General features: G+C 43.8%; 1 protein-coding gene across 1 annotated transcript in view; it reads left to right on the top strand.

Annotated features, from left to right (window-relative positions):
- TM4SF20 (transmembrane 4 L six family member 20) overlaps positions 1-13,177 on the top strand; it is a 38,317-nt gene extending 25,140 nt beyond the window's left edge. Inside the window, exons 2-4 of the mRNA XM_075338685.1 lie at positions 3,221-3,286; positions 7,317-7,468; positions 12,563-13,177. Coding sequence (XP_075194800.1) covers positions 3,221-3,286; positions 7,317-7,468; positions 12,563-12,887 — 543 coding nt within the window. The 3' untranslated portion in view covers positions 12,888-13,177. The remainder of the gene's footprint in view (positions 1-3,220; positions 3,287-7,316; positions 7,469-12,562) is intronic.
- Positions 13,178-23,873: the final 10,696 nt, after the last annotated feature.

Genomic DNA, 23,873 nt, shown 5'->3' with positions numbered 1-23,873 from the left:
TCACGGAGGAGGTCGTGCAAGAATGCATATGCACATACAAACAAGTCCCGGCCTCCAAGCTTGGTCAGCTGTACCAATTTTTAAACATCCTAACTCGCCATCTTCGGTCACTGGAACCCCCCGCGTCTTTAATTACAGACAGGGTCAGTCTAACTAGCTATATCCGGCCACCACCGTCTTTCCTGCCCTAACAACCGTCCTCTGGATCCCGTGTGACACTCTCAATCCACACCTCAGGGCTGGGATCGTGCTACTGAGCCCCAGCGGGCACTACCCCTGAGTCACAATCAGGTACCTTTTAATACCGATGAGGACACACAGCCTGTCACTCCCTCCTCTACAAACCAACCACAACGGCAGTGAATACACAGTATGTAACACTCACCGGAAGGTCGGAGGTGATCAGTCTGTTTGCAGGAGAGGGAAATCTCAGTCCGTGAAGTCCAAAGCATCGGTATTTCCAGGTAGGCAATGCGTCCTTGGAAGGGCTCCACGTTGGTGCGTCATCTGTCACGGTAGAAATTTAGGTGAAGATAGCTAATGGTATCTTCATACAAAGAACTTTCGGTATTATTAAATGAAAAGTATGGATTCCTGACCAATAAAACAACATACTGTGTACCGTGTTTCCCTGAAAATAAGTCCGGGTCTTATATTAATTTTTGCTCCAAAAGATGCACTAGGGCTTATTTTCAGGGGATGGTTTATATTTTTCCCATGAACAATCCCTATTTATTCTTGAACAAAAAAAAAATCAACATTTATTCATATATAATAATGTCATCACATTCTGGAACTTCAACATTTTGGGTTAATGTGTTTACTGGTTCAGATGCACATTTCCTTATCTGATCTGCTATTCTCATGGTGCACAAGCAGTCCTATAGTGATGGGTACATACAATATTTACAAAGGTTTAATTTACCTGCCTAAATTTATTATTCTCTATGTCCTGCTAATTTTACCTCCAAAAGAAAGCTGATGTCAAGGTAGAACTTTAGGTGAAGATAGCTAATGGTATCTTCATACAGGGTATCCAGAGGCCGGTGCCGTATTAGCTGTATGTACAGATATTAATGAATCAGACAATGATCACACAACTCATGTTCGCTGTATGAGCCAATGTCATCGACTAAACTTGCGTATTAAAAAAACTCAATTATACAGAATGCAACATTGACCTTGAAACAACAGGGAGTAGGGAGTATTACACTCCCCAGTTTTTCCCAGTATGCTGTAAAATACATCTGTTCATTATACATTCTTTCTGTGTGAAACTACTGATAAGACTTTTACTAATCATCATGAAGACTTTCACTGTTCACATTCTTCTGGCTTCATTATCATTGGTTAACCCTTTATTGTATATACAGTTTAGAATCATATTATGGGTCTGTGTGATTGCTATATAGACACACAGATAATTATGCTGCTACATCTACATTTTGATTATTTACATACACATATATTCTTATTACGTTTGAACAATTTATAGCTTAGGCTACCTTCACACTGACACCCCCTAAAAGAAGACCCCAAACAATTACAGTGGTGAATGGGCTCTCACATACAAATCTGCGTTGCTGTCATATTTTTTGAGGGGGGAGTCTGCTTTCTTTTGGGGGTATCTGCTTTTCTTTGATGAAGAGTCCTGCCGTATTCTTCAACTTTAGCTACTTGGACACTTCCTTATGAAACTGGAACTAGGGCTTATTGTTGAAGTAGAGCTTATATTTTAAGCATACTCCAAAAAGCCCCAAAAATCCTACTCGTGCTTATTTTTGGGGTAGGTCTTATTTTCACAGAAACAGGGTAGTAACATATGAAGACTATGTGAATGTGGAGATGGAGGGAGATGCTATATTAGACACTGTCTAAGCTTCCTATGGGGCTGTCTATGGCAGCGAAAATAGGTCTACTGGAAATGATCTGGTTGCCCCAATTGTTATATCTTTTTAGAAACTTTCTTGTGCTAAATATATAAAAGAAAATTAATCTGGAAAAAGTCCAATGCCAAGATAATCAAGAGAATCTACAAACTTCCAGGAATAAGGGAGGCCTCTGCATTTTGAATTAGAGACTTTACTATTTAACAGCACAAAGGATAATCTGAACGGTGTCTTGGAGTTGTTTAAAGATAAGATTAATCGCTAATGAATTGGAACTTATGGATACAAATTAGCCAAAATATGTTGAGGAATTTGTAGGTTTTTTTGCATCTAACAAATATGTTCAAAAATACTATATCCCTATCTGTGATAATTGAAATAGTAAATGTTGCTTTTCGCGAGAGACACCATAAAGCAACAGTTATTCTTGTCATCCAGTGGGAAAACGTTTCCTCTCCACCGACTGCAAGGGAGTTACTGGTAGCTTAGCTAGACCACCTATCAGGGTGTTAAATGTAGCAGAGCCGAAGTAACCGGTTATGTGTAGACCCCACACATCAACTCAAGCAAAGGTATTTTCTCCATTAATGTTGATGTCACAGAATCAATAGAGGACATGTTATGGATTGTGTTCTTTTAGGGATCAGGCCCTGGATATTGGGCAGTTTTCCATCCCCTACCACACCATGCAGCATGACAAAAAAGCCTGTGATTAAAAAAAGTCAGGCTTAAAAAAAAATAAAGACTAAAAAGAACTACAAATATATCAGGCTAGCTAGTAGTGTTTTAAAGAGCATCTGACACCAAACAGAATTCTTTACTTTAGGGCAGTGGTCACCAACCTTTCTTATCTTGGCAGCCACATTCAGGTCGTCTGAGAGAGACCTGCTCTTCATAGTTGCTAATGCAACAAGCTGACAGATAGCCACGAGCCACATGTGGCTCCTTAGGCACAGTTTCAGGATCCCTGCTTTAGAGCATCTAAAAGATACCCTACGAAAGAGAAGTTGGTGGGTGCCTTCCCAACCTTTCCTGTGGGATAGGAAAGGCAAGGAATGCATGGTTTAGACTTACTACTATACCCCTAATGCCACTGGGGTGTCCATGTTGGAAGCAGGAGGAAAAGGGTGGCGATCAGAGAAGGAAGTGATGAACGAAGGGCGGAGTGACAATACATAAGAAAACTACTTACTTTTAAGCCTCATCGTGGACGGTTGCTTTTACTCAAATATGTGTTCTGATTGACTTCACAAACGAGATAATGTTGTTTGTTTTTGTGGATTGCTAATGAATATAGCTCATTGTCTGTTTTTTTAAAATCTTTCCTATAGGTTTTACCAGCCGTTTCAATGACTCTGGCAGCAAGGAAGAAAGGCAGCTGTAATAGCAGGGCAGGTGTAAGTATATACTACATTAATATCTAAGTAGTTAAGATAAACAAATTAAAGCTTTTATTTGGGGGTGACTGAGAACAGACTAGGGCTTTGTGTTGCATCAAGTCACATCAGGTATTAGCCTCCTCACCAATCCGATTTTTCACACCAGTCTAACAGCCCCGATAACCCCGATTTCAATACATATAATATAAGAAAACCAACACAAAAAGACTTTAAACAAAAAAGTAAAAACATAAAGAAGGGCTTGTCATTAATTCTCCTCATTATTTACTACTGCTGGGTGACATTTTTATTGAGTACGTAAGAGGAGATGCATCTACAGAACCTTCAAAAAGTTTCCCTACCCCCTTAACTTGTCCACGCTTTTTCACGTTACACCCATATTTGTTGACCCATTATTTTACCAGCAAAACTTAAGAGACCACTGCAAAATTGTCAGTTTTTCTGATTATTCTCTTTATAGGTATATTTTTGAGTGAAATGTAAATTATTTTTATTCTATAAACTACTGACAACATGTATCGAAATTTCCAAACAATAAATGTATTTATTTTCTGAAAATGAAAAATGATCAAAATAAGAAAACAATGCATTGCTTGCAGACCTCAAATAATGCAAAGAAAACAAGTTCATAATCATTTAGAAACAACAATACTAATAATGTTTTAACTCAGGAAGAGTTCAGAAATTAATATTTTGTGGAATAACCTTGATTTTTAATCACAGCTTTCATGTGTCTTGGCATGCTTTCCACCATCTTTCACGCTGCTTTTGGATGACCTTATGCCACTCCTGGTGAAAAAAATTTAAGCAATTCTTTGTTTGATGGCTTGTGACTATCCATCTTCCTCTTGATTATGGTACATTCCAGAGGTTTTCAATTGGGTTCAGATCTAGAGATGTGTGTGCTGGGCCGACATCATGGATCCTGTGAACACTTTGACCACATAACTTAAAAGTTTGTCCTTGGAAGTTGAGGATATCAGCCTTCATCAGCACTCGCTAATTCTAATGGCGCAGTGGAACCCAACTTGAAGTTTCAAGGCTGCTTAGAAGGGAATAGTGAGTACATTTTACATATTTTCTGCCTCATGTAAATTGAACTTTTGTCTCTGTCCAGTCTCTTTTGGTTGTGAGAGTCAACAAGTGAGCATTGTTTTTTGTTTGCTATGTAGGGATCTGCAGACATTTTCTTTTCCAGAGGATTCTACAACATTTTCCTCTATTGAGGCATTTTTCTCGGCTCTGGGCCTCATTTATGACAACCATAACAAAGTCACTGTTGATGAATCCAAGATGGAGAAGTTGGTTCAGGTGTAAGTGCTCACCATAGAGTGCAGGATAAATATGAGCCGAGTCGTACTGTGATCTTCGGGACACAGAATAAATCAACAGCCGGCTTAGAAATTATTTATTTATTTTTTTATGCCATTTACTGTGCAGTATAAGTGATAAAATGGTTTAATTCTTCGTGGCTGTGTGATTACAGCAATAAAATGCTTTTATGTTTGATTTCTTTCACACACTAAAACGCTGTAAAAAAGTTTTTGCATGACCATATTTTGAAAGCTATAATTTTTTCATTTTGCTACCAGCAGAGTCAGGTGCAGGCTTGTTTTTTGTAGAATGAATTTACATTTTTATTGGTACCATTTTAGGGCACAACATTTTATGATTGCTATTTATTCTAACTTTTGGGAGGCAAAATGAATAAAAACAAGCAATTCAGATTTTTTTAATGTCATTCACTGTTTGGTAACAGTAATAACACAGCTTTATATCATTTATAAGACTATTTACAGTGTTCTATGCTACAGAATGGTAATGTATCTGTGGCACCCCTGAGGCTTTAGTCACCACAGAGTATTGCATCTGTTTTAAGTTGTAGTTCTCTCCTGGGTGAGAAGAGGTTAACACTGGTTTCTGCCACTTTACATAAACATCCAGATAGTAAGCTAGTCACCACACACAGAAAACCAGGCTGGGAAATTCCCCCAGCACTGCTGAGTCATTCCAGTCTTGCAAGAGCAGCGTTTAACAAGCTGGTCCCGGGGACGGGAGATAGGTGGAAATTATCCCGGGACCAGGGGGCCACAACACTGCACTGAGTCTGCAGGAATGAGACTGAAAGAGGGGAAGAGACAGAAGCAGCTGGTGGAGATGTTGGGACAAGAGGAGATGGTAGCTGAGGTCGAGCCTAACCGTTCCCATAGTGCCAGTGCAAGTTGGGGTGCAGGACCCTCTGTTGGGGACACCTTCATGGACTCCAACAAATTTGCAAGAGATGGGGATTTCATGTCCCATCGTCCACTACTCACTTTCCTGGAGCCCAGTGACATATAGGATCAGGGCTATGGTCGGACCCCAAGGTGAGGACCCGCGTCACCTGCATATGGGAGGGAACACTTAACACCGACAGCGGGGTCCCCAAATTGCTTCAAGCTATGGAGAACTGTGTGTCAACGCACGGAGGAAGGTCTCACATATTTCCACAGACACTGGTGATTGCCTCTGATTCACCCGGCACCGGCTGGAGTCTATCCATGTCGGCGGAGAGCGGCACCTGCAGGGCACCTTAAGAACTGTGAGTAAACGGAACTTTGAACCGCAGCCCCCTGTGTCGTCCTTGTCATTGCTGGCGCAGCCGTCCCCATCGTCCTCATCCTCCCTGGGGCTCGCTCACCTGTGGGGAGCTGGAATATCTGTGCTGCGTTAACATCAGCCCCGGAGGAGAGCAACATCTCGCAGAGGCGGCTAATTCCTGGCCGCACACCACGGGTTGCGCTGCAAAGCATCCCCCTTTCTCATCCAACACCACCCCTGGAAGAGGAAAAGTCGCAGGAAGGGTCGGCGGCGGAAGAGGCCGAGACCCCAGTCACTGCTGCAAGTGGTCACACGCTTCCCAGGGACCCTTCACCCTCCTTCCAACCCTCTCTACACCTTGCACCTGTTTGTCTGTCATTTACGGCCACAGAGCTGGGTCACGCCATCACAGCAACCCCACGAAACCTCTGGCCCCTTGACGAGTAACCCCTGAGGCCCCCTGGGGCACTAAATATCCATAGAAAATGGATGCCACTAGGATGGTCCGTGTGGCATATAATTTTTTTCTTGCAGCCATAATCTTAAATAGGTTAGTCGTTCAATTTACGTGTCGACTCACAGCATGAAGTGATTTTTTTTTTCCTTAGCACAGGAAACTGCGGAGAAAAAAAATTGCAAATCTGAACTGCCTCATTAAATAACTGGTTCGAGTGCAATACCTTTTTTTTCTCGCATTGCACTCATCTGAGTTACACAACAGTGTGAGCGAACCCTAATATTTGTCTTGTCGACAGATTCATTCCTCCACCTAAGATGTGGATGTATGCAGCCCCTCCAGAGTAACCATGCCTCCCTTGGCTACTACTCTAATTAGCATTTTTCTTGCTTTGGATGTCAGTTTAGGTGGTCATCCATGTCCTGGTAGGTTTATAGTTGTGTCATACTCCTTCCATTTTTGAATAATGGATTGAACAGGCCTCTGTGAGATGTTCAGAGCTTGAGCTATTTTTTATAATCTAAGCCTGATTTAGTCTTCTCCACAATGTTATCCATTACCTGTCTGGTGTGTTACTTCGTTTTCATTATGCTGTTTGATCCCTACTGTTCTCAAGCAAACCTCTGAGGTCTTCACAGAACAGCTGTAGTTACACTGAGAATAAATCAAATACAGGTGGACTCAATTTACTAATTATGTGTCTTCTGGGGCAATTGGTCACCCAGTATTTTATTTAGGGGTATCATACTACAGGGAGCTGAATACAAATGCACATCACAATTTTCAGATTTACTTCACAAATACTTCCTACTTTGTGTTGGTATCTCACATAAAATCCCAAGTAAAATAAATTTAAGTTTGTGGGTGTAACCTGAAAAAATGCTGAAAAGTTTACAGGGTATGAATACTTTTTCAAGACATTATATATTTCATGAATGACTTTAGTATTATCTATGATGAAGATGTAAACCTGATCTCTTCCTTCCGTAGATGCTGTGCTCCTCGTTCTGGTCTCTTTTCAGCATTATAGGAGCTACTTACTGCGTCCTGATATCCATATATGCAATCAGTAAAGGGCCTCTGATCTGTGAGAAAGGAAAAAATACTTTGGATTATTGTGATTACACATTGGGAAATCTCAGGTAATTTTAATACTCATTACAAATAAGGGCTCCTTCCCACCTTAGTGATTTTTCTTGTTCGGAAAAAAACTGTCAAAGTTTCATCAGAACGTCATCAGAATTTGGTTAGTGTTTTATCAGTTTTTTTCTTATGAAAAAAAAAAATTAAACAAAAGAAATAGATGATGGTTTCTCGAGCTTCTCCTGTCAAACAATTCGGGAAAAACGGACAATACACAGATGGCATCCAATGATATCCAAATGTTGTCCGTTTTTTTTTCACGGACTCCTAGACTTGCATTGATATGTTTGATCCAAGACTTGGATCAAAATTGGGTAAGTCTCCGTGCTTTTGTGAGGACCAATCAGTCCCAAAAATACACAGACACATGAACAGCCCATAGACTAATAGGTATGAGTGCTATCCATAAAATACAGAGATACAGCTGGTACGAGAAAAATTGAGGTCTAAATGAGGATAGTGTATTTTGTGATGGATTAATGAGTAGTATAATATGCATAGATGTAATAGTGTAGATAATGTATAGCATTTATATTAGAATGTTTTGTAAGGAAGTTCTGCCGAGCAACAGACAGCAAGGACAGAAAAAGTTAAGTATTGGGACTAGACCACCCTGGGAGGTGTCAACTGAAAGGGAAAGTGATGGTTGATTGTAGAAGGCGTTAATGAAGGCCTAGTGAGCGAACGTGACAGATGTACAGTCGATCAGTCATAAAGGTCGTGTACAGTGGGTGGTTTGTGGCAAGGGAGCAAAGGAGACAGAAATCCAGATAATGTAAACCTCAAGTGCGGCAGGAAACAGGGTGTGACCAGTGTTATAACTAGAGGCCGGTCCTCGAACATAGTGGCCCCAGACGATAGGAGCCGGAGGACTGAACCCTATCAACCAGACCCCTTAAACTGTCAAGGTATCGGGGTACTTCTATGGGTGCAGGACTCTAGTAGCCAGGCCGCTTAACCATCAAGTTACTGGATTAACCTAAACTGGCATGTGAACGTAGTCAATCGACCAAGCGGTTTCCTGTCAAATGTCTGGGAGTGAAAAAATTTACTATGGTTATTATGGGACCCCTAAGAAGACTGCAGGAAAGGAAGGTGAGTCACATTGTGCGCTGTAACGCTGAGCTGGGTTGCACTTGGACTCACCAGCCCAGTTAGATCAGACGCAACCCAAAAGGAAGTTGACCTGTGTCTTTTAATACTGAGTAAAACTGTAATGTGTTGGAGGATATGTGATCTCTATTTGGAGCATAAAGTTGTGAATGAGAATGGACTCAGTAAAGAGTTGTGGTTTAAGCTGAACAGTTGGTCTCCTTGTGCGTGTGAGTCATCATGCGGTCCTTCCCAGCCAATACCAGTGGCAGTATGCAGCCTACTTGCGTTCCCAGCTTACAAGCCGTTTCTTTCTCCTCTGTCAATGCTATAATTGGCAGTGAACTGTGGTATCAATGGGAAGAAACATTTTTTTAAAGGAAATAGGTAGAGCTATAGCAAATCAATTCACAGGACCCATTACAGCAGCCATATAAATAATCTGTGTTCGTTGCAGGGGTGCTCTGCTGGCTTGACACAACATCATATGTGTGTGATGCCACAAAGGTGATGTCGCGCCAGGCCAGCCAATGAAAAGTAGAGCTGGGGATGCAGTCAGGTAGTTGGCGATTCACAGGAAACATGTCCGTCAGCAACAGATTATTGATGTGGTCGATGAACTGGGTCCTACGAATCATCTATTACCTGATATCATCCCCAGCTCTTCTTTTGAGTAGGTGCCCTGGCGTGATGTCATCTTTGCGGCACAGACACAGATTACTAATATGGTTATTGGAACGGGATCTTACACTGATGCACCCTGAGTTGCAGGACAGTTTGAATATTTTTGGAACTTGATTGGGGTTGCTTATCCACCATCCAGACTATTCTGTGTTGCAACCATTCAAATTTTCTCTGCCATCCACATCAGGGAGATTAGCTACAGTGCCAAGGGTTGCAAACTTCTTGATTATGTTGCGCAATGTGGACAAAGGAACATCAAGATCTCTACCGATGGACTTGTAACCTTGAGATTGATGATATTTTTCAACAATTTTGGTCCTCAGACAGTTCTCTTCTCATTATGTTCTCCATGCTTAGTGTGGCACACACAGACACACAATGCAAAGATTGAGTCAACTTCTCCCTTTTTTATCTGGTTTCAGGTGTGCTTTTCATATTGCCCACACCTGTTACTTACCACAGATGAGTTTGAACGAGCATCAAATGCTTGAAACAAGGTTTTTAACCCACAATTTTGGAAAGGTACCAACAATTTTGTCTGGCCCATTTTTGAGGCTGTTTTGTGTTGCTCCAATATGCACAAAGGAAATAAACGTGTTTTTGCTTGGAGAAAGACTTAATTTTCTGGAACAATTTCAAGGGTGCCAACACTTTCGGCCATAACTGTAGGGCTACCCATTTCCTTTAACCTCTTTGTGACCGGGCCCAATTTTTCAAATCTGACATGTTACTTTATGTGCCAATAACTCCACATTGTTTCAACAATTCCCAGTGATGTTGAGATTTTTTTTTTCGTGACACATTATAATTTATGATAATGGTAAATTTAGGTTGATATGTTTTGTGTTTATTTAAAAAAATAGAAATTTGACAAATTTCTCAAAATTAGCAATTTTCAAACTTTGAATGATAATACCTTTAATCCAGATAATCACATCTCACAAATAGTTATTAAATAACATTTCCCTCATGTTGGCTTTACATCAGCACCATCTCCAAAATGTTTTTGTTTTTTTTGTTAGGATGTCAGAAGCTTTAAAATTGTAGCAGTAGTTTTTCATTTTTCTAAGAAAATTTACAAAACCTATTTCTCAGGGACTTACAGTCATACCCTGCTATATTGCGATTCACTTATTGCCGCTTCACTGTATCACGGGTACTGGGGAGGGGGAGCGGCAGCGGTGTCACAGGAGGCAGGGGCTGTGGTGGAACACGGCGATGTGGTGGGTGTCCTAGTTGCTCACTGCGGGTGCTGGCAGAAACATCCAGAAGCTGACGGTGTTGCGGCCTTCAAAGATATGGTGCCCGTAGCCGGCACATGCGGAGATTGAGCTATTGGCTCAATGACGAACTAAGATCTCATTTGCACATGCGCCACCTCCAGGTGACATTTTTCTTAAGTCCGCTGTTGGGAAATCAATGGACCGGAGGCGACACATGCGCAGATGAGATCTTGAGCCGAGAGCTGATTCCGGGTGACATTATTTGAAGTCCGCACCACCGATAATTTCAGGATGGCCCCTGCCTCACCTTCCGCAGCTCACAGTTCACAGCATTGCCCCTGCCTCCTGTCCCCATTCTCCCCCATTCCTCGATAAGCTAGATTCAGCTTATAAGACGCACCCGTCATTTTCCTCCCAAATTTTTGAGAACAAAAATGCATGTTATAATCCGTAAATGTACCGCCACTACTTTGCAGATTTTCACCTATCGCGGGGGTCTCCAGAACGTAACTCCCGAGATAAGCGAGGGATCATTGTATTCAGTTTTGAAGTGACTTGGGGGGACCTATATATTGGAATCACCCCAAAAGTGATACCATTTTAAAACAGCGCCCCTTAACATATTCAAAACTGCTGTTAGAAAGATTATTAACCCTTCAGCTGCTTTTCAGGAATTAACGCAAAGAGGCATGACAGGAAATAAAGATGGTATTTTTACCACCTAAATGTTGCTAATTTCTGAACTGGCCTCTATAGCCGACAAGACTCTAAGGGCGTTACTTGGACTTAAATTGCCATGGAAACCATCAGAATCACACAATCATGAGGGAGTCCCCACACTTTGCTAACCATCTAGATGCCATAGTCACTAAAGGGTTAAACGGCCATAGTTGGTATCAACACCGATTGTGACTGATGCAATAGGGTGTCAGCTATATGTACAGCCGACAGCTACTGCATTTCCACCCATTGGGGGAAACTATTCACTTATATCTCAGGTCAGTAAACAGATGTATTGGTGGTCACTAAGAAAAGGAAGCTTCTTCTCACTGACACCACAGTTCACATACACAGCAGGTACCCTCTTCTCCAGGTCCAGCGCTGTCTGTCTGCAGCAGTTGCAATCTCTGTGTACTGGCTGCAGCGGTGACATTATAACTGCAGTGAATATGGTATGACCACTGCAGCTTGTGCCGCCTACATCATCAGTACCGCTAAGCTCAATGATTGGCTGCAGCGGTAAAGCCCCTGATCTCAAAACTAAATTAGTAAAAAATAAAACGATTTTAATTTTAAATAGCAAGTTAAAAAATAAATAAAAACTACATATACAGTAATATCCCAATTATTTCAGAGGATAGTGCAGTACAATGTCTCTGTCTCTAATTTCTTCCTCAGCAATAAGAAAATATGTATCCTTTGAAGAGACATTTTACACACGAGTCGAATGAACGATCAATCCAGAAGAATAAAGCAGGTTTCTCTGATAATACATATTACAAAGTTTCTCATCTTTACTTGTACTATTGGTTTTGGTATGTCTTTAAGGATTTAAAAAGGAACTAATGTTAATAAATCAGTTTATATAAGTTTACAATGCACGTGTATATACTTTTGTATACCTTAAAGAGAAGCTGGCAGCTGATACATGCAGCCTGTATCGGGCACGGATTATATGAACTCAGCCAGAAATGTCTGATTCTGACATGCTGTGGGGGGACTGAGCAGCGCTGTAGACTCATTGACCCGGCAGATCCCCAGCGGCTTCTCTGTTGACCTGGCAGGTCTCCGGCAGCTTATCCATTGACCTGGCGGGTCCCCGGCGACTTCTCCGTTGACCTGGTGGGTCCCAGGCAACTTCTCCATTGACCTGGCAGGTCTTCAGCGGCTTCTCTGTTCACCTGGCGGGTCCCTGGCAGCTTCTCCGTTGACCTGATGTGTCCTCAGTGGCTTCTCCCCACCCACTGCCATGGACTGACAAGTCTGTGCCTATTTGCATGTACAGACTTATGGATTGGGCAGCATGTATCAGCTGTCAGATTCTCTCCAAGTTTTTATTTCTACACCTACAATATTGTCTTCTTTTTTTACCAGTACTCTGCCGACTCTGAGCTTTGACCTGGCCTGGTTTGTGAACGGTTCCTGCCTTCCCCCTCCTCCAGTGCATGAGAATGGGACGGTCTTCGCACAGGAATGGCTGCCCGATTTTGAACTGAATTTTAAAATCGATGAGGACGTTCAGAAGATTATGCACATCACAGTGTTTGTGGGTTTGGCCATTGTGGGGCTGCTGGAAGCCATAGTTGCCCTCAGTCAAATTGTGGCAGGTCTGTTCGGTCTCATTTGTGGAACCTCCAAACCCAAAAAGAACAAAAGCAAGAACAGTGGCAATGATAACCACGGCTACAATTATAGCTGAAAATACTGTATGTCTTTCACTTCTAAAAAATCTGTTTTTTCCTCATTCATGTAATTACTTATTTAAAAAAGGAAAGGTATAAAATGTCAAAATTGGGAAAAATAAAAAAAAGTTTTAAACCCACAGCCATACATTACACTGGTGTCAGTATGTCTCATGGCTTGACCTCGGGGGGATCCTATGGTTATTCATTACTGAGTGGGTGTAGTCTTGTAGTGTAACTTAAAGCTCTATGTTATTGCCTATGTTATGGCTCATGTTTGACACAAAAAGATAAGTGGTATAGACTGTGCACGTTAAAGACAATGAGATAACTATAAAAGGTTATCATTGTTCCTGATACATTAAGACTTGCTTTCTCTTAAACCAGTCTTAGGCCTCTTTCATACTTTTGTGAAAATCACGCATGTTTTTCACGGACGTGTCAAAGGTGCGTATTGCCCTCCGTGACCCGTGCTGATAGCACACGTGTGTTCTCCGTGTGTTATCCGTGATAACACATGGAGAACGGGAACTTTCTGCTCACCTGTCCCTGGCGTCGCTGTCTGTGGTGCTGATCTTCAGTCTCTGGTCCTGCTGACTCCCCGCTGCTGCTGCTTCCGGCCGCAGTGAAGTGAATATGCAATGAGCATAATGAGCGGTGGTCGGAAGCAAGTGACAACAGCGGCAGAGACAGCAGGGCTGGAGAAGGTGAGTAAAGTTTTGTTATTTTTTTCTCAGACACGTGTGTTTTCCCCGATGCGTGTCGCACGGAACACCTCTGTGTGGTCCATTTGCGTTCCGTGGGACACCTGTGATGCCGGAGAAAAACGGACATGTCTAAGTGAGGAGCACACGGACACACATATGCTCAACATGGACACACAGTCCATGGCAGAACATGCATGTGAACGCAGACCCATTGATTTTAATGGGTCTACGTGTGCCCGTGTCTCCGGTACGTGAGGAAATGGACCAAACAAATACCGGAGACACGGACGTGTGAAAGAGGCCTAAAGGAGGGAAGTGCAGGAAAAAGAAGCATGGAATTCTTTAAGAAGGGCATCCTAGGTAATATGAAAAAGCTTGTTAAAGGGCCACTTTTGACTTTTAGGATTGCTACTTCCAATAGGTGGCACTAGAGTTTGTCTCATTCTTCCCTGAAGACAAAATTTAAATATTAAGACGGTCATTTCACTTAATGTATCTTATCTGTGACATGCACAACTAAAAGTCTGGATTAACATTTCTGGCATAAAAAATGGCGCCACTTATGAAGAATTTGTCGTGTGGGCATAGCCAAACTCCGTCCTGGCATAGCGATATTCCATCCCAAGCATAGCCACACTCCGTCCCAGCATAGCCACGCTCCAACCCGGCATAGCCACGCTCCGTCCACACTCCTTCCGAGCTCCACCCATTTTTGTAGATATACCCAAAACTGGAGTGAAAAAGGTAAGTTGCATCATTTTTGCACAACTTTGCGTCATGCAAAAAGTGTACTACAGTTTTATGGCATAAACACTTTGATGAATTGAGGCGATGGTGTGCTCAGGGCATAACCTGAAATTACATAAAATTGTGGAGTACGAAATTGTGGCATACGTAGCACTGCCAATAGTCGTTACTACTACAGCCGTGTCTATACTGATACACTACAAATATACAAAAAACTGACCCGTACATCCAATAGGTGTGAACAGGTGCTAGTTGAAAAAACATTGTAACTATGAAACATATACAGCTGCACACTGAAATGCTAACAACGAATAAAGGAACTCTGGTATTGCATTACTGCTATAGGAATATTTGAAAAATGAGATGTTTAGCATATGTAGTGGTCAGTGCATGTGAGCCCGATAACCATGACAAGGTGTTCTCTGTATATGTATCAGGCTCACATGCATTGGCCAATACATAAACTAAACCTCTCTTTTTTCAAATATTCCTATAGCAGTAATGCAATGCCAGAGTTCCCTTATTCATTGTTAGCATTTTAGTGTGCAGCTGTATGCTTTTCGCAGTTATACTGATACAATAGCACACACATGATCTCGACTGATTTCTTGGTAGAATGTCATTGGCTTTATTTGGTTGTAAACTTGAAACAAGTGTTGTAGCTCCGGGACAGTTGTGGTTTTCACCTTACACAAGAAACCAGCAGCACAACCAGTAGAGCATTCAATGTGAACCATTAAAAACCAGGGGCCGGCGGATGCAGCTAAACTTTCCAGGTTCACGGAAATCTTCATGATATAATATAGAAAACCCCCGGCACTCCAACGACATAGAAAAAAATGTTAATTTCTTCTGCCAAAACATTTTGATCCTAGATGGGTATTTTCAAGCAGTACATTACGTGAGAAAATCCCGCTAAGGGGGAAACGTATCAGCCTCGATTTATTAAGTAAAATGTGTCAATTTTTCACAACTCATAATTGTGCAAAAATGTTGCTCCTCTGATGTTCTTACACTAGTCCCAGTGAGTTTCGCCAAAATTTTGAAAATTCGGGGTGGGACGGAGCTCTGCCAGGAGGGATTTTGACTGACAAATTGACTTTCACTTATAACAAAAAGTGCTGTAAATTACGAGAGAAATGTACGGTACTCGTCATTGCCTGGAGTGACACAAGGCAGCTGAAAGATGCATCAAATTCATTACGGGGCTCCCACCAGCACGAGCTTCATAAAGACCTGACATGCAAAACACCAAGCTTCATGAATCGGGGCCATTATTTGTTTAGGACAATGAATCTACACTCTTCTCTACATGGTGGACTGTGTCATTTTCCATATTATGCGGATTCCATCTCATTATTCTCCTGGTTTTCTTCTAACAATATTCTCTCTTTCTTTGGACTCATGTACACGGACCTTGGTTACAACTAGCGGCATCTGGTGCTACAATCAATCAATGAGTTAGAAAACACATTTTAATATACAGGACTAGGAAATTCAGAATAATGAGAGGCTCCTAAATTCAGGATCTTTATATCTTGGTCAGAATGGAGAGTGGAGGAGCAAGGAGTGCCTTGCAAAAGTATTCAGACCCCTTGAATTTTTCAACCTTTTCCCACATTTCAGGCTTCAAACATAAAGATAAAAATTTTAATTTTATGGTGCAGAATCAACAAATGGGACACAATTGTGACGTTGAATGACATTTATTGCTTATTTTAAACATTTTTAACAAATTGAAAAGTGTGGCGTGCAATATTATTCGGCCCCTTTAAGTTAATACTTTGTAGCGACACCTTTTGCTGGGATTACAGCTGCAAGTCCCCTGGGGTATGTGTCTATCAGTTTTGCACATCGAGAGACTGAAATTCTTGCCCATTCTTCCTTTGTAAACAGCTGGAGCTGAGTGAGGTTGGATGGAGAGCGTTTGTGAATAGCAGTTTTCAGCTCTTTACACAGATGCTCGATTGGATTCAGGTCTGAACTTTGACTTGGCCATTCTAACACCTGGATACGTTTATTTGTGAACCATTCCATTGTAGATTTGGCTTTATGTTTTGGATCATTGTCTTGTTGAAAGACAAATCTTCGTCCCAGTCTCAGGTCTTTTGCAGACTCCAACAGGTTTTCTTCAAGAATGGTCCTATATTTGGCTCCATCCATGTTCCCATAAATTTTAACCATATTCCCTGTCCCTGCTGAAGAAAAGCAGGCTCAAACCATGATGCTGCCACCACTATGTTTGACAGTGGGGATGGTGTGTTCAGGGTGATGAGCTGTGTTGCTTTTACGCCAAACATATCATTTGGCATTGTTCCCAAAAAGTTCGATTTTGGTTTCATCTGACCAGAGCACCTTCTTCCACATGTTTGGTGTGTCTCCCAGGTGGCTTGTGGCAAATTTTAAATGACACTTTTTATGGAGATCTTTGAGAAATGGCTTTCTTCTTGCCACTGTTCCATAAAGGCCAGATTTGTACAGTGTATGAGTGATTGTTGTCCTATGGACAGACTCTCCCACCTCAGCTGTAGATCTCTGCAGTTCATCCTGAGTGATCATGGGCCTCTTGGCTGCATCTCTGATCAGTATTTTCCTTGTTTGAGATGAAAGTTTGGATAGACGGCCGAGTCGTGGTAGATATGTAGTGGTAGGATACTCCTTCCATTTCATTATGATCGCATGCACAGTGCTCCTTGGGATGTTTATAGTTTTGGAAATCTTTTTGTAACCAAATTCAGCTTTAAACTTCTCCACAACAGTATCACGGACCTGCCTGTTGTGTTCCTTGGTCTTCATGATGCTCTCTGCGCTTTAAACAGAATACTGATGCTATCACAGAGCAGGTGTATTTATACGGAGACTTTGATTACACACAGGTGGCTTATATTTATCATCATCAGTCATTTAGGACAAATTGGATCATTCAGAGATCCTCAACGAACTTCTGGAGTGAGTTTGCTGCACTGAAAGTAAAGGGGCCGAAAAATATTGCACGCCCCAATTTTCAGTTTTTTTATTTTTTTTACAATTGCAATAAATTTTGTTCAACTTCACAATTGTGTCCCACTTGTTGATTCTTCACCGTTAATTTAATTATTTTTCTCTTTATGTTTGAAGCCTGAAATGTGGGTAAAGGTTGACAAATTCAAGGGGGCTGAATACTTTCGCAAGGCACTGTATATGGCGTAATATCCTCTGGTAACTTTGCAGGAAAAATGAAGTCTTAAGTCGCATTCATACATCTGTGTGTACCGATCCGAGCACAGACTGTGATGGATGTACTGTCCGTGAGTCCCTGACCTTAACAGCTTCATCTACATAATGTCATGGCCAAAAGGGTTGGCACCCTTAAAATTGTTCTAGAAAATGAAATATTTCTTCCAGAAAATTATTACATATTTATTTCCTTTGTGTGTATTGGAACAACACAAAAAAAAGGGAGGAAAATAGGCTAATTGTACAGAATTTCACACAAAACTCTGAAAATGGGCTAAACAAAATTGTTGGCACCCTCAACTTAATATTTGGTTGCACACCCTTTGGAATAATTATATGTAATCAATCACTTCTTACACCTTTAGCTGGAATTTTGGAATCTTCTTTTGCAAACTGCTCCAGGTCTCTCATATTTGAAGGCGCCTTCTCCTAAAAGCAATTTTAAGATCTCTCCACTGGTGTTCAAGGGGATTTAGATATGAACGCATTGCTGCCACATCAGGACTCTCCAGAGATTTGTTCTCATCCATTTCTGGAGGCTTCTTGAAGTATATTTGGAGTCATTGTTCTGCTGGAAAACCTATGAACTAGGACGCAAATCCAGCTTTCTGACACTGGGCACTACATTGCCATCCAAAATCCTTTGGTAACCTTCAGATTTCATGATGGCTTACACATAGTCAATCAAACTTCACGGAAAGAAGGGGTTAATGCTATGCTGCCGAAGAAAATCCAGATGGGACGTGTTGTTTTATTAGCTTTAAGCGTTTCAGATAACTACTTCTCCGCAAGCAAAAGGCAGATGACTCTCAGGAGTAACACGGACGTCTGATAGCCTTGGAAGCCGAACCAAATTGAAGGCAGACACAAGATAGAAGGTCCAAGACCCATGGCAGATAGCAAACAGGACTTCAGAGTTGAATAGAAGCCAGCATAAAGCCCAACAAAACCAACCCCAGCTCAGTCCCTCAGAACTCACTCAAACAAGTTTAGTCTCCATCAAAGCTAGGCCTTATTTTAACGATACATGTTGTTTTACTAGGTCTTGATATGTTTGATATTTTTCAACAATTTTGGTTCTCAAGTCAGCAGACAGTTCTCTTCTTTTTCTGTTCTCTATGCTTAGTGTGGGACACACAGACACACAATGCAAAGACTGAGTTAACTTCTCCCCTTTTTAGCTAGTTTCAGGTGTGATTTTCATTTTGCCCGCAACTGTTACTTGCCACAGGTGAGTTTCAATGAGGATCATATGCTTGAAACAAAGTTGTTTACCAACAATTTTGGAAATGTCAACAACTACGTCAGGCCCATTTTTGGGGTTGTGTGTGAAATAAAGGTGTATAACAAAATATGTGCACTTCCAATGATTTTCTGAGAGAAAAACTTCATTTTCTGGAACAATTTCAAGGGTGTCAACACTTTCAGCCATAACTGTATATCAGGAGGTGAAGTTTAGGGTCAGGAAACAAGCGGATACTTAGTTCATTACAGTACGTGCTTGAACCGGGAGAGACAAATGTTTAAATGCGACATTAGGGCTTGTGCACATAGATGGCCTTAGGCCCTGTGCCCACGGGAGCTTGCTTCTGCGGAGCGGATTTTGCCGCGGAAAACCTGCGGCTTTATCTGGATTTTCCAGATAAATCCGCAGGTTTTAGCATGTACAGACACTCCCTATGTTATCCAATGGGACATGAGGAGTGTGTGTGTCCACGTTGCGGAATGTGCGACTGCGGAATATGTTGCGGATATCCCGCAGCCGCACGTAACTGCATGTCAATTATTCCTGCGGATTTACCTGCGGATGGTCCCATTCTTACCTGCATTGATAGCAGACACCCGGTCATTTTCCCTCGGTGCACAGGAGGCTGGAGCGCGGTGGATCCATGAGCAGGAAGGAGGAGGTGGCCGGGGCCTGCACGAGCTCCGGTCATGTGACAGCCAGAGCTAGTTCAGGCCCGCCCACCTTCTCCTGCACAGTGTAGAGACGCTGACAGACGCCGAAGAGAAATGCTGCGTGATGGAGGTAAGTATGAACTCCCCCGATCAATGCAGCACATGTTCTGCTTTGAGGATGCAGTGCCAAAGCAATGGTACTGTATCCTCAATGCAGAATGACCGCAGCATATCCGCAGGACATTCCGCAAATAAACCGTAGCATTGAAACAGACAAAGTTGTGCTGCGGTTTTCTGGGAGCTCCTGCGAATATAACCGCAGGACACTTTCCCCCGTGGGCACCTAGCCTTAAGCCAGCTTTACACGTTGCAATTAGTTGTACAATCGCATTTGCGATGTGACACGCCCAGGTTGCATACGGGATCTTATGAGATTGCACGTAGGTCGTTCATTTGCTGTCACACGTGCGTTAGTAATCTATGTTAAATTGATCAATTTTATGTGCGATCCTTTAGATCATGTCTTTTGTGACGTATGCATTGGGCACTTTTTTTTTTTTTTTTTTTATTTATTGACTTGCCAAGCATGTGTAATGTGTAGGGATGCGTTTTTACTATGTCATCTGCCATTCAGCTCTGCTACATGGCCGCTGACAGCAGCCACAGACAGCCATGTAGCAGAGCTGAATGGCAGATGACAGCAGACACAGAAAGAGCCGCATTGTCAGAATGAACTCGGGTGAACCTCACCCGACTTCATTGTCATGCTGCGGCTCTGTCTGTGTCGCGTCCTGATTAGCGGTCACCAGTGAAGACTCACCGGTGACCGCTAAACTCCTGAGTTTAGCAGCCCTCTCTCATATACTCACCGATCCCCGGTGCTGCACGGCATTCACACTGCTTCGGCAGCTTTTACTGTTTTGAAAAAGCCGGCCGCCCATTAAACAATCTCGTATTCCCTGCTTTCCCCGCCCACCGGCGCCTATGATTGGTTACAGTGAGACACGCCCCCACGCTGAGTGACAGGTGTCACACTGCACCCAATCACAGAAGCCGGTGGACGTGTCTATACTGTGTAGTGAAATAAATAATTAAATAATTAAAAAAAACGGCGTGCGGTCCCCCCCAATTTTAAAACCAGCCAGATAAAGCCATATGGCTGAAGGCTGGTATTCTCAGGATGGGGAGCTCCACGTTATGGGGAGTCCCCCAGCCTAACAATTTCAGCCAACAGCCGCCCAGAATTGCCTCATACATTAGATGCGACAGTTCTGGGACTGTACCCGGCTCTTCCCGATTTGCCCTGGTGCGTTGGCAAATCGGGGTAATAAGGAGTTATTGGCAGCCCATAGCTGCCAATAAGTCCTAGATTAATCATGTCAGGCGTCTATGAGACACCCTCCATGATTAATCTGTAAATTACAGTAAATAAACACACACACACACCCGAAAAAAAGAGAATTTTGTTTACTTACCGTAAATTCTTTTTCTTATAGTTCCGACATGGGAGACCCAGACCATGGGTGTATAGCTTCTGCCTCCGGAGGACACACAAAGTACTACACTAAAAGTGTAGCTCCTCCCTCCGAGCATATACACTCCCCGGATGACAAATCCAACCAGTTTAGTGCAAAAGCTGAAGGAGGACATCCACCCATAAGTAGAGATAGAGTAAAACCCGGAATAACCGGAACCTCTGTCTACAACAACAGCCGGTGAAAACACACGGAACAAGAAAGTTGCCAACAGGCAACAGGGAGGGTGCTGGGTCTCCCATGTCGGAACTATAAGAAAAAGAATTTACGGTAAGTAAACAAAATTCTCTTTTCTTCATCGTTCCTTATGGGAGACCCAGACCATGGGACGTCTCAAAGCAGTCCATGGGTGGGAAATAAACAGAAACTGAGAAGTAGGCAAAACCTAACTTCACAAATGGGCGACAGCCGTCCGAAGGATACGTCTGCCCAAGCTCGCATCTGCCGAAGCATGAGCATGCACCTGGTAGTGCTTCGAAAGGTTGTGCAGACTAGACCAAGTGGCAGCCTGACAGACCTGCTGAGCCGTAGCCCAAGAGGCACCGACAGCTCTGGTCGAGTGCGCCTTAATCCCCGGCGGGGGAGGCACCTGAGAACATTGGTAGGCATCGGATATGGCCGACCTAATCCAACGAGCTAGGGTCGGTTTAGAAGCCGAGAGACCCTTGCGCTGACCTGTGGTCAGCACAAAAAAAGGGGTGCACCGCCTAAGAACAGCGGTGCGTGACACATAGATCCGGAGCGTCCGCACCAAATCTAAAGCATGCAACGCTTTCACAAAGCGATGCACAGGGGCCGAACAAAGGGAAGACAATGAAATGTCCTGGTTAAGGTGGAAAGGAGACACCACCTTAGGGAGAAGGCCCGGAGTCGGACGGAGAACCACCTTGTCTTGGTGAAAGACCAAAAAGGGTGACTCCGAAGAGAGCACAGTCAAATCAGAGAGTCTCCTGAGAGAAATTATGGCCACCAGAAAGACCACTTTCTGTGAAAGACGAAACAACGAAACCTCCCTAAGAGGCTCAAAGGGGTGTTTCTGTAAGGCCGTGAGGACCAGATTAAGGTCTCAGGGATCCAGAGGCCGCCGGTAAGGCGGAATGATGTGAGATGCGCCCCCTGTATAAAGGTGCGCATCTAGGGTCAGCCGGGCGAAACGCCGCTGGAACAACGCTGACAGAGCCGAGACCTGTCCCTTGAGGGAATTGAGGGACAGTCCTAGCTGCAGACCGGACTGTAGAAAGGACAGGATGGTCGGCAAGGAAAACGGCCAAGGAGCATGGCCGGAAGAACGACACCAGGACAGGAAAATTCTCCAAGTCCTGTGGTAAATCCTGGCCGAGGAAGACTTCCGAGCCTGAGTCATAGTGAAGATGACCTCGGAAGGAATGCCTGAAGCCGTAAGGATCCAGGGCTCAAGAGCCACGCCGTCACTCTGAGAGCCGCAGAATTCTGGCGGAAAATGGACCCTGTGAGGGTCTGGGCGGTCCGGGAGATGCCACGGCACCTCTACGGACAGACGGAGCAGGTCTGGGAACCAAGCTCGCCTGGGCCAGTCTGGAGCAATGATTATGACCCGACGGCCCTCCATTCTGATCTTGCGCAGGACTCTGGGCAAGAGAGCTAGAGGGGGAAACACGTAGGCCAGACGGAACTGGGACCAATCTTGAACCAGCGCGTCCGCTGCCAAGGCCTGAGGATCGTGGGAGCGAGCCACGTAAACCGGGACCTTGTTGTTGTGCCGGGATGCCATTAGATCCACTTCCGGAGTGCCCCACTTGCGGCAGATTGACCGGAACACTGCCGGATGCAGGGCCCACTCGCCGCTGTCTGCCTCCCAGTTTTCTAAGCCTGGGATGTGGACTGCAGATATGGTGGACTTGGAGTCCTCCGTCCACTGAAGGATACGTTGAACTTCCGACATTGCTAGGCGGCTGCGAGTCCCGCCTTGGTGATTGAGGTAGGCAACTGCTGTCGCGTTGTCTGACTGGACACGAATGTGCCTGCCCGCCAACAGGTGGTGAAAAACTACGAGAGCTAGGAGTACAGCCCTGATTTCCAGCACCTTGATCGAGAGGGCCGATTCGGACGGAGTCCAAGTGCCCTTTGCTCGGTGGTGGAGAAACACTGCTCCCCAGCCGGATAGACTGGCATCCGTGGTGAGAATCACCAAGGACGGGGACAGAAAGGAGCGTCCCTGGGACAGAGAGAGGGGCCGAAGCCACCACTAAAGAGAGCTCCTGGTCTGTGGCGACAGAGCCACCAGCCTGTGCAAGGAAGAGGTCCGCTTGTCCCAACAGCGGAGAATGTCCAGCTGCAGGGGACGCAGATGGAACTGGCAAAGGGAACCGCTTCCATTGACGCCACCATCTGACCCAGCACCTGCATGAGGTGCCTGATGGAATGACGGCGGAGCCTCAGCAGAGAGCGAACCGCCAGATGAAGGGGCTGTTTGACTAAGGGCAGCTTCACAAGTGCCAGCAGAGTCTCGAATTGCATCCCTAGGTACGTAAGGTCCTAGGTCGGGGTCAGAGTGGACTTGCAAGCGTGGCGAGAGTGAGCGAGACACGCCGCTGAGAGTGAGCGAGACACTCCGCTGACAGTCTGCACTGGATGAAGCCTTGACTAGAAGGTCGTCCAGGTAAGGAATCACTACCAACCCCTGGAGGTGCAGAACCGCAACCACTGCTGCCATGACCTTGTGAGTACACGAGGGGCCGTGGCTAACCCGAAGGGGAGAGCCACGAATTGGAAAAGTTCCTCTCCGATTAAAAAACGTAGCCAACGCTGGTGTGAAACTGCGATTGGCACAAGCAGAAAGACATCTCTGATGTCGATGGCTGCTAAGAAATCTCCTTGGGTCATTGACTGATCGCAGAGATTCCATGCAAAAATGCCGCAC

The sequence above is a fragment of the Anomaloglossus baeobatrachus genome, chromosome 3 (genome assembly GCF_048569485.1).
Source record: "Anomaloglossus baeobatrachus isolate aAnoBae1 chromosome 3, aAnoBae1.hap1, whole genome shotgun sequence".
Taxonomy (NCBI): domain Eukaryota; kingdom Metazoa; phylum Chordata; class Amphibia; order Anura; family Aromobatidae; genus Anomaloglossus; species Anomaloglossus baeobatrachus.
This window is presented reverse-complemented; position numbering and strand designations above follow the sequence as displayed.